Below are 11,818 nucleotides of genomic sequence, written 5' to 3' on the forward strand. Positions count from 1 at the left end.
TTTTGATGTTGTTAGGTTTGAGAATACTACTACAAAAAGAACAAGCAAAAAGCTACCTTCAAGAAAATCAAAAGATATTTTAAAGTTATTTTTATTAAAATTAACCGCGACAACATTGACCTCTGATTTGAGGTTGTTTTTTGTCGGTATTTTTCAAAAAGCAAAATTCAGAGATTGATTTTGGATCTATTTTTAGCTTCTTTTTTTCAAGATCATAAAAGGTGATCAAATTTCCATCATGTGAACGATGTGGGACTCAAACACCCGCTACGCCTATCCAGGACTAAACATTTGGATCATGAAGATAAGATAAGGAGTTCAGTATTGAAAATAATGAATTAGGATGCATCTAGCTCTTATATCAAATATAAATTTTTTAACTGCTCAATTGAAATTGCAAAAACAACTAGTATATTATTTTGTATATTAAAATATCGACAAATTTATACACGTGTCATTTATTTTATTAATTAGAGGTAGATACTATTTTTTAAAATGTTACACGTGTTATGCTTTTCACATTATACTAGTTAGTATTTTATATGACAAAAAAGAATGAATTCTACATGATAGATTCTATCGATGTCACTACCTTGCATCTAATCATCTTCGAGTTATTTCTTTTTCTTTCGAGTGTATTATTCACAATCAACTCACTGAAAGAATCATTGGCTGGTTGAAATATTTTTATTTTTTTTTGTGATAAAAGGTTTTTCATAATGGTACTTGCAAGTTGCAAGATTGAATGTTGAGAGCTAGCAAAAGATATTTTTTAAACTGAAATCCTCTCTTAAATTCTATCTCACTTAATTTTGTTACCTTTTATAATAATATTAAATTCTCATTAGTTTGATCTTTTATAGTTTCATAGAGTTGTTCATAACATTGAATTTCACCAGTAGAATCGAGCGATTTTTATCATTGATTTCACTTTTGAAAGTTAAGTGTTTAATTTAGTAAGTATGATTTAAAAAAAAATTTGAAACATGACAAAGGAACGCGACAACGATCTTACCTTTTTTTTTCCTTCCAAATCTGTTCAAACATATATTTTCATGAAAAATTAAGTTGGTGACACATGAAGGACGGGGATATTCATAACTGAGGTAATGAACTCCTTCTCTTTGTTTGAGTAAGATCATTCTCTTTTGAATCGTTATATGCTACAACTCCAGGGTTTAATTAGTTTACATGTTAGATATATAAAGATCAATTATAATATGAAAATTATTTATTTCAGTGAATAATAAAGAATAAATTGGTATACAATATCTTTAACTTTGAGTAAAAATATTTTGACTCGCTAATTCAATCAAGTTTAATATCTAGGTGAGTAAAAAATAAGTAGGATAAAAAACTTTGTGTCAGTTCAATCAAGTTTATTTTGACTCATTCTGTAATTTTTTTATGTTTGTAAATAATTTAATTAGTTGTCAGTTCAAATATAATATATCTGGATCTATTTTAATAAAATCCGACTCATGTGTTCTTTTTTTTAGACATCCAAGAAACTAGCGCATCTCTATTTTTATCAACTAGCTAGTGATAGACTATCTGGAGTTAGGACAAGCTACCTGATCTAGATCATAATAAGCAGTTGAGTCTTCTGCACTGCCAGATAGTAGTAACTTGACTTGGATGAGTCTTCACATATCTTAAGGTATCTAGCCTAGTCATAATTAGGTAAAGAAGTTAACATATCAATCTTTGGTATATACTATGATTTGGTAATAGAGGATCTTTGAAAGTTTTCTTTTGACATGATCATCATACTCTCTGGTTAATTTAACATTGATGTCCATGAAAGTAAATGCAGGTTTGGCTGGACCTAATCTTAACTCAGACACCAACTCTAAAGGATTAGGAATTTTTTTCTGAGATTAGTGAAAATTTTGTTGTGATATGCAATTTCCAGTAAGCATTTAAAACTGAGGATTTCTTTTCCATAAAAGTTTTTTATGGAAAAGAATCCTCAGCTTTAAATGCATGGAGTAATTTAAGCATTATTCCTAATAAATCTATATTAGTTAAGAATTTTACCGACCCTAGGCATGATGAAAATTTTGTTGGGAGCGCTACCCCCCGAATGGGACCCTATCTGGCGCGAATTCGAATTAATCGGGCTCCAATGCGGGTACCAGACACCAAATGGGAAACCCAAAATTTTTTTTTTACAAAATTACATTAATGATTATTCTTTTAGTGATTAAGATTTTTACTTTTCCATAAGAGACATATATCTATATTACATATACATATTTCGAAAATATATGAAATACATAAACACACAGATCTACATATGTCTTTACAATACAAAAATACATATATATCTTCGTATGTATTTACAGAATACAAATCTGACCATTATGTATATATATGCATATATGACATGAAACTCTATTACAAAAAGGACATCTATACACATATACATATAAGTGATCAAAAATACATAGTACATGCGCATGCTCCAAAAATGTATATATATAGAACAAGATTTGTATATACATACAAATGAGTACCCATTAGCTAATAAATACATATACAAAATAAATACATACAAATAGATACATATGTTATCTTATAAAAGGACACAAGATAATCTAAATATAAATACAACGTTGTCCAAAAATAAATATGTAAACTTCATACGTCTATACAAAAATATAAATACATTCACATGTCTCAAATGTGTGTGTGTATATTTATATACACATACACACATAACAAGATTTGTATATCTATACAAATTAGTACACATTAGCTAATAAATACATATACAAATAACTCTTCGCCTTTTTCTTCTTTCAAATCATATTTAGAGGAGTTTTCAACATCAGGACTTGAAATTTTACTGGATTTTTCGATGTCTTTTATTTTTCTTTTCTCTTAGATCTTTATATTTTGGGGTTTTGAAGATGAAGGTTTTCTCAATACTTTTTGTTTCATAATTTTCATTATCTTCTTCGGGTCACTCCGGTGCTTTGATCTCACCTCTTCTATACTCATTGATTTCTTCGACTGTATAGGTGTAGAAACTAATTTAAGATCTGCATCTTGTGTTAGTCCAAAACTAAATGATGATGGATTATCAGAAAATAAATTAACTGGTGGTTTACCTCTATTTGAACTTCTATAAGATGTGTGTTCTGTCATTAGAGCAGACCTTCACAATCTTACAACAAAAAATTCACAACCCCTCCTCCCCCCAAAAAGAAAATCAAAAGAACAATGTTGAACAAAAAATACAAAATACATAGAATATGTGAAAAAGATAACATGGAATAACTGTAATTTGATAGTTACCTTATTTGATGGGGCACGATATTTATCTATAATGTGAGAAAAAATTCAGAAAAATGAAATTCGAAAAATAAGCGCAATTTGAAAAAAGTAAATAAAAGATAAAGTAAGATTGGAGAGAGGTAAAGTGTTGGAGTGAAAATAAGAAAGGTTACCAAGAACCACATGCGTGCGGAGTGTCTCACCAAAATAATGCTATTTTTGCAATAAAATATATTTTTATAAAAGTGTTGTATTTATTATAACAGATAATTCATCTGAGTATGTGAAATACGTTGTATCATGGGGTGATATATTCGTGTGTGTGATGTATATAGTATGTATTTGGAAGCTGAAATTCAATCAAATATACGTATATCTCATGTAGTGATGTAAATCCTAGTAATCAAAAGCTAGCTAACTGAATTTATATATCAAAATATTTTGAATAATACGTTGCTATTATACTATTGAAAAAATATACTACTCGTGTTGATGTAGACAAGGGTATATTGTTGAAGTTATAATAACGTAAGCCAATTAATTGATAATTCATTTGATTACTATGTTGTATTACAAGGTATATAATATCGTATTTGAAAGCTAATTAACTAAAAATTCATCCTAATTTACAAAATGCATTGATATTATTATAAGATTAAAAAAATATACTATTCATATTAATGGGATGATAAAATAACTAATTTTCTGATTTATATATATATATATATATATATATATATATATATATTGCACTAAATTATTTGAATGTTATTATATGTGTATATATTATATAATTATTAAAATTTTAATTTTTTAATAAAATCCGACCATAAATAGTCGTTTTTCGAATAATTATGTTTTAAAAAAAATAAATCAACCACATGTGTTATCCGATCATGATCCGACCCAACACTATCTTAATGGTCCCTTTTCCATTCTAATTACCCTAGCATCTCATTTCACTGAGAAATAACCCTAACTATTCATTTTCTTGAAATTGTTTTTTTTCTTGAACCTGAAGGTCTTTTGAAAACAACCTGGCTAGCTTAACAGTAAGGTTTGTGTACACTATATTCTCGACGGATCTCACTTTGTGAGATTAAATCTGGTCAGTTATTGTATTAATTTTCTCGAAATCTCATAGATAAAGCAATCAAAGATGTCACCTTGATTGAATATTGGTTCCTTCATATTGTTTATGTGAGTAAATGTGTTTAAAGAGTTTACAATTTGGTAGTAGAAGTCAAATTAGGAGATGACTTTGGCGTTGAAGGGACTTGTAGGTTGAGAGTCCATATTGAAATTAAGATGATTTTGGTAAATTGTTAAGAGTCCTAATTACTTTCTCTTAAGGCTAGATGTTTGATTAGTCCATATTGAAAGAGGCCACTGAAAAATGCTTTCTTTGATTATTTTCTATGGTGTTTCATCCTGTTTTAGCTTAATCAATCGGTGCAAATTAAGGAGCTCTGAAGTTCTGAAGTTTGATGATTTGATCACTTTGTATTCCTGATTTTACTCCGAACAGTCATTAGCTTCTAATGCTACTGTTGAGGCTTCAGGTGAAACTAGAAATACCCAATCTGCAATCTTTGACATCTATACCTTTGTTGGCATTCTGTTTTTTTTTTTTTTTTTTTAAAGTTGGTAAGGACTGAGTACACTTACTTCCAGTTTTGGTCCTCTATTTTTCTGAAAATGGTACCAAGTAGCGTGAACACTACTGCGTACACTTACTGTGAATTAGTTACTTGAAAATGAATATGTGTAGTTACTTGAAAAGTGAATTAGTGACTTGAAAATGGTTAAGTATGGTATTTTCAAATTTGAATTAGTTACTTGAAAATGATTAAGAATAGTGTTTTCAAATGTGAATTAGTTACTTGAAAATGGTTAAGATTAGTATTTTGAAGTGTGAATTAATTACTTGAAAATGGTTGTGTAGTTACTTGAAAAGTGAATTAGAGACTTGAAAATATTTAAGTGTAGTCACTTGAAATGTTTACTAGTGACTCGAAAATGATCAAGTGTAGTCACGTCAAATGTGAATTACTAACTTGAAAATGGTTAAGTGTAGTTACTTGGAATGTGAATTAGTTACTTGAAAATGGTTAAATGTAGTCACTTGAAGTATCGAATTAGTGTCTTGAAAATGATTAAGTGTAGTCACTTGAAATGTAAATTAGTGACTTGAAAATAGTTAAGTAGAGTGTTACTTTAAAATGTGAACTTGCGATGGTTTGTAGTTTATTTTTTGCACATTGATAAACTTTGTGTGTGTGTAAATAATTTGGTTTTAATGTTTATATTTTGTGATGGTTGATTGGATATTAAATTTGATTGGCGGCCTGTGTGTTGTATAGCAGGTTTGATACGGCAATGCAGCATATATGCTGTAATTTTTTTAAAATATGGTTAAGTTTAGTAACCTAAGAATGTGAACTTGTGTTTTGAAAATGGTAAAGTGTAGTCACTTGAAATGTGAATTAACTTGAAAATGGTTTAGTGTAGTTACTTGAAATGTGAATTAGTGACTTGAAAATGATTGTCTAGTTACTTGAAATGTTGATTAGTGACTTGAAAATGTGAATTTGTGTTGACTTGATACTCTAGCGAGTTACGTACAGAGTTTGAAAAGGTCAAATCTTAGATGATTCCATTATCTATGATTGAGTTGTGGAAACTTTTGGATCGTTATCTTACATTTTGAACAGAATTCTTTCTGGTTAAAGAATCTCTTTCTAGTTGCTCTGGAACAATTAGGAGATTCTCTAGAAGAAATACGGGGTTCTGCTTTTGGTGGTAACTTGGTTGGTCCCGCTTGTGGGGTCAAATCAATACGTTCTAAGTAGAAAGATTGAAATATCAGTCTCATCGAGATCATCGATATTTTATCCAAATCCCATCAATCGAATCACTTTTTTGAAAAATACGAGACATCTAAGTCATACAAGTGAAGAAATCTTGTTAGATATCGCTGCCTCGGATTTGATTCTGCCTCCTTTCATGCTTAATGTGGATACCTATACTATTTTTATTAATCAAATTAATGAACAGTTGAAACACTTAGATTATGCCTATTGTTGGAATTTATAAGCATTGGTTGAATGAATTGGTCTATTTCATGAAGCTCAACATCTCCTCCGGATTAACCATATAACCAAGAGAAACCATGAATCAGAATAGAAGGGTGTGCCCCACCCATGGGTATATTCTTGACAAGTTATTCATCAGATGGAATTAGATATCCTGTGTTGATTTTATAATCTTTATATCCTTTTTTTTCACATTTTATTCATTTTTCATTCAATTTTCCTAGATGGCAGATCTTGAAAGTACAGTAAGTGAGATGAGTTTAGTTGAAAGTGAAGTAGCAAACGTACTTCTTCACCTACTAATTTGGTTGAAAATACTAGTCTAGCTACAAAGAAAATAGAAGCCATACAATCTAGATCAATTGCTTCGAAACATTTTGAAAATTCAAAGTGTTAATGGATTTGATAGAGCAAAGTGTTATTACTGTTGTCATGTTTTTAAGGTGGATTCACAATTGAATGGAACTTCATTGAATACCCATTTAAATAAGTGTTCAAAGTCTAATTGCTAGATGATTATATTCATTATTTGTGTAAACATACTAGTTTTCTCTACCTCCAAGAGGTACTGTAAGATTTGCGTACTCTCTACCCTCACTAACCCTACTTTGTGGGATTTCTCAGGGTATGTTGTTGTTGTTGTAAAAATACTATTTTTATTCAGCTTTGCATTGAACTATAGTTTATAGTGCCATTGATTACAAACAAAGATTGGGATATCTTGCTTAAAAAAAAGATTGGGATCTTAAGTTGGAGCTGGCAAGGAATAATCAGAGTGCACCTGACAAGGTTGCGTTGTAATCTTATTTTCTGGTATTTGACAATTACTATGGATTATATGGATACTTATATTATCTGTTACTCAACCCATTTTATATCCGAATTAAATACAGGCGGATTGGATGATATAATCATTTTTTTTTATCTAACTCATTTTCAATCTGCCCTTATCTGATCCGACCCACCCGTTTTTGGCACTAGTCCTAGCCAATATTATGGAAGGTCCATATTTAAATAATGGTCCAGTAAGTAGGCAATTCTCTTCTTGAAAGTCCTGGACCCTAAACTTCCAATTAAGCATCCAATCCTCTTCTGTCCGCTCCATATCACTCCCGCGGATACAAAAGCGGAGCTCAGCGCACAAAAGATTCGGCTAAGGTTTCTGATCTAAGGCTTGATTTCGAAAATCAATTTTATTGTCACCAAGTACTTGCATCGGCTTGTGCATGTGTTTGCTTTTTTTTTTAAATCCTTATTGTGTGATGAAGTAAGTGTCCTCTATTATGCATGAACTTGTTAGAATATTTGGTTTTGATGGTTCACTGTAGAAAAGCTTTTTTTTTGCTTGAAGTGTTGTGATTGGCATATTCTTTTAGTTTTTTATTTTTTATTTTTTTGACTTGCACCGGGTGTCCGAGACTCTTCGAGCCCAGACTAATCCCGGGGTGGCACAGGTCCTCGGCAAGGAGTTTCCCGCAAGTGCACCACAGATAATTCAGGGTTTCACCCAGTCCGATAGCCCTCAGAAATTGTTTGCACCCAGTGGGTATCGAACTTGAGACCTTGAAAGGGAGCACCCCAAAGCTCAAGCCAATTACCACCAGGCCAACCCCAAATTCTTTTAGGTTTTGAGTATCATAATACAACAAATTTAGTTTGATTTGATGCTTTTTCTTTCATATTGACCTTCCAATCAAGTTTGCACGGTCTGTTTAGCTCCAACTTTTTATAATTTCAGGAATTCTAACAAAAAATAAGCAATTTTTTTCTTGATCGGACAATGAGTTATGTTGTGCTGTTTTGTTTCTGATTTTGGTTTTTGAGTAGTTGGTTCATTGGGAATATTGTTTAATTTTTATCCGATTCAGTTGATAGTAGTATTCTTGTTAGCATATTATCGTTGAGTCCGTAATACAGTTCCCTTTGCTTGTCATTCTATTCGGTCAATTCATATGATTTTTTTCATGGATTGCGTTAGGTAGCTTAAGTATGGCAGTTGTTGAGGCAGGTCTGGCTTGCCTAGGACTTTGTTATGCATCCGATGATTCAACTTTACTGTAATCTCTGAAGGGCTTAATTGATGGGTAGTACCGGGTTAATTGTACTACTAGAATCTAATGTTACTCAGTACGAGAATCATTTGGGCTGTGTCCAAGACTCCAAGTTAATTTATGACTTTCTAATAGCCCTATCCGACCTATGAGATTGTCCAAATTAATGCTCCTCTTCAGCTGCACCTTCTTTAATTCGTCAAACTCCTACTGATAGTACTTAGTTGCTGTTGCTTCTCTCTTCTGGTAAAGCGACAATATGTCTATTCTATTTGTTCTCTCCTCTCCTCTTTTCTCAGATATTTTGATTATCTGTTAGAACTTGTCTAATTACCAAAACTAGAATCTAATGAATCTTCTTACTCCAGTGTTTTGTGTTTGTATGTGCGGGGTTACTTTCTCAGAAATGCGCTCGCTGTTCCTCCCATTCACCTTCCACTGTAATGTGTATTAAAAACTTAATCAATCTAGCATTCTTTGGATTCTGTGTTGGTTCATTTGAATCAGCTAGTTCTGCCTATGTGAGTTTCATGAAGTATAGCCGGTCCAATACTCGGATGTTACAAAGAGGGTTATGTTATTGTCTTAACTATGGTGAACCTTCTAATTGTGGTAGAGAATTTATATAGCTGGCTTGAATTAGTTTAGGATTGAAGTTTTGTTGATTGATTGATTAATATTGAAGGAACTAGCAAATTCTATTCAGAAAATTAGGATGAATTATCTTAGGCTGTTCTTTTTTGGGTGTAAACAGAATTTATGGGTGAATTGGGTGATTTAGTTGACTTAATTGGCAATGTTTAAGATATAGGTATTTGGACAGTTTTTTTTTTGTATCTTTTTGCTGTTTTTGTAAAGATCTCAACCTAACACCTTTTTTGGGGTGTTTAAGTTCTTGTTTAATAGAAATACAAATGTTACCTTCCTCAAAAAATAAATCCACCCATGGTGTTTGATGAAATGGATGATAATCATGTTTCTTAACCTTAAACTCATCCTTTCTTGATAGTAACATAAATATGACCTACATCACAGTAATTTGCATTGTGGGATTTTGTTGTTCTTAGTGAAGTCTTTCATAGTATCTTTTTTTTTTCCTTTTCACAAATATAAAATAAGGTGTGCAAATTTGTTAATACGTTTTAGATTACTATTCCAAGTATTTCTGTTATGCAGGTTTTGAATTCCTTAAATTGGAATCAATCTTGAAAATCAAATCTCCTCATCCGAACAGGGCGTCTATCTCTATTTTTCCATAGGAACCATTTGAGTTGAGTTGCATAATGCCATCGCTCCAATCGGCATTGCCTCCTGAACTAGCCAACAATGCCATCCGAGTTAGTATCATTTAATAATTAGCTATTTGAATATATGCAGCCTCTATAATTTCTTTCGAAGTAATTTAAGCATGCATTTCTTTCTTCTTTTGCTGTTGTCTCTTAGCTTTATCGAGAGTGTCTCCGACGAGCAAAATACATTGGCAGTAAGGTATGTTTTTTTCTTTATGCTGCACTTGAATTATATCAGTTGTGTTGGTCATTGTCGAATAATTTTCAGTCTTCTTTTGCCCATGATTCGCCTAGGTTTGGTTGTTCTTTCATGTGGTCCTTAATATTCAAATGCATGGTTTGGTTGGTTGATTGTAGGGTGCAATCTGTTATGTGATCTAACGATTAGCTCCTAGTTGTCTTCCACGGATAGCTGCTCAGTTTTACTTACATCAGCAATAAAAGTTTTGAAGTTTTCATCTCCTTTGTAAATACATTCCTTAAATTTTGAGGAGTGGCTTAACATTTTCGCACCCCCAATCCCACACGTTCCCCCCAAAAGAAAAGAATGTAGCTCGTCATATATTTGTCTGTTTTACCTGTTATAGAGCTGCTTCCCTGAACGTTAAGACGCTTTTAACTGGACATTGGGCATGAGGAAAACTTATTATGTAAAAATTTGTAGAATCAATTGAAGCACTGGGGAAAGAGTTGGGCTTTTATTTTCTTGTATTGCATGGAACTGTCATTTTGTTACGATGATTCATTAGCTGAATATGGAGTTCCATGTCTTCATCTTGTGTTTTGAAAAGTAGCTTCTTATGTAGTTGCCTGTCTTTAATTGCAGCAACATAACACAGCGCTTCTTGTTGATATGGTGAGACAACAGTTCAAAAAGCATATGCATGAGACTAATCCAGATAAAATCCAGAAATTGAAGGATGAGTAAGTTCATTCTGGCTTGTTTTTGCAAATTTTCTGACGATTATAACTTGGAGCCGGTTCATATCATGAACCACCTTATCGATTGTCTTCCTTTGGTATTACAGTGCTGCGAGGGGACTCATAAATCACATGTTGCATGAATCTGAGAAGATGACTGGCCGGAAATTCAGTCAGGGTTCTTGAAATTGTCTGTTGGCAAACTTCCAAGACACCAGTTCCCAGCTAATTCCTATGGTTAACATCAGAATTAGCTTTGATGTTTTATTGCCATATTTTTAATGCAGAGACAAGAAAGCCATGCTAATAAGGCTCAACTTCTCCACCCCACCTTTGAGGGTCAGCTTTGGTACTCTTTTTTTGGCCATAAGTTTCTAGAGTATTTCTCCCTACCTTTTTTAGTTTAAAAGCATTTTGTTTCGTCGAAAAGAGTTATCCCGGGATTAGTTATGGGATCACTTATCCCATCACTATAGTGTACATGAATAATCTCACTATCAACTACTACCTCACACCAAACATGGGATAAAATAGTCTTTATTTTATTTCGGGATAATTTATCCTTTATACCTCACACCAAACGACCCTACCAGTGTCTTAATTGATAGAGTACGTAAATGATGAGTATAGTTGCGTTAGTTTTCTTTGTAAATCAACTTAATCTCCTGAAAACCAAAGTCGTTTATCAAGTATTTTTCATGGTGAAAACCATGACCATTTTCATGGATGAATAATATATGATGAAATCAAATATTTTCTTGAAAATCTAAAACCCCATTTCGTTATCATTGATTTTGCTTATTGGAATCCTGATTTAGCACTACAAATTGGGGTACCAAGACTCTTTTTTACACTGTTTTTTTGCCTTGTAGCAATTATAGCATTTATTCTAACACCGGATAAGACTACTCTTATGACATCAAGTGAAGCTGACCTAGTAAAGGCACCACCTGGTCACTGTTAGGTTTGAAGTCGAGATGGCGTCTTGCGAAGCTTATAATTTGCAATCATAGCATTGATAATTTAGACAACTAAGAAAAACATGCTAAAAAGAATATTATTGATGGGTTTAGCCAACTAACCTACATGAGAAAATTATAAAAAGGTATAAGAGAAAATCTTCCTCTTAAAAGATTATATTGAAGATGCTACGATGTTGTGGCTTGAAAAGAGAGATCTT

At 32.1% G+C, this 11,818-nt stretch overlaps 1 protein-coding gene across 9 annotated transcripts; it reads left to right on the forward strand.

Moving 5' to 3' along the window:
* Positions 1-4,175: 4,175 nt before the first annotated feature.
* On the forward strand, positions 4,176-11,212 carry LOC107847851. Of its 9 annotated transcripts, none has more exons than XM_047399829.1 (6): positions 4,193-4,339; positions 4,723-4,844; positions 9,688-9,765; positions 9,872-9,916; positions 10,544-10,641; positions 10,746-11,212. In XM_047399829.1, exons 2-6 carry the CDS (start codon positions 4,824-4,826, stop codon positions 10,822-10,824), a joined length of 321 nt encoding a protein of 106 aa, XP_047255785.1. In that variant the 5' UTR covers positions 4,193-4,339; positions 4,723-4,823; the 3' UTR covers positions 10,825-11,212. The 9 variants fall into 9 exon arrangements, with proteins under 9 accessions (XP_016547887.1, XP_016547884.1, XP_016547885.1 ...); XM_047399828.1 differs by having other exon boundaries at positions 4,198-4,390; XM_016692401.2 differs by lacking the exon at positions 4,723-4,844 and having other exon boundaries at positions 4,176-4,390; positions 9,663-9,765; positions 10,746-11,030.
* Positions 11,213-11,818: the final 606 nt, after the last annotated feature.

The sequence above is a fragment of the Capsicum annuum genome, chromosome 11 (genome assembly GCF_002878395.1).
Source record: "Capsicum annuum cultivar UCD-10X-F1 chromosome 11, UCD10Xv1.1, whole genome shotgun sequence".
NCBI lineage: Eukaryota > Viridiplantae > Streptophyta > Magnoliopsida > Solanales > Solanaceae > Capsicum > Capsicum annuum.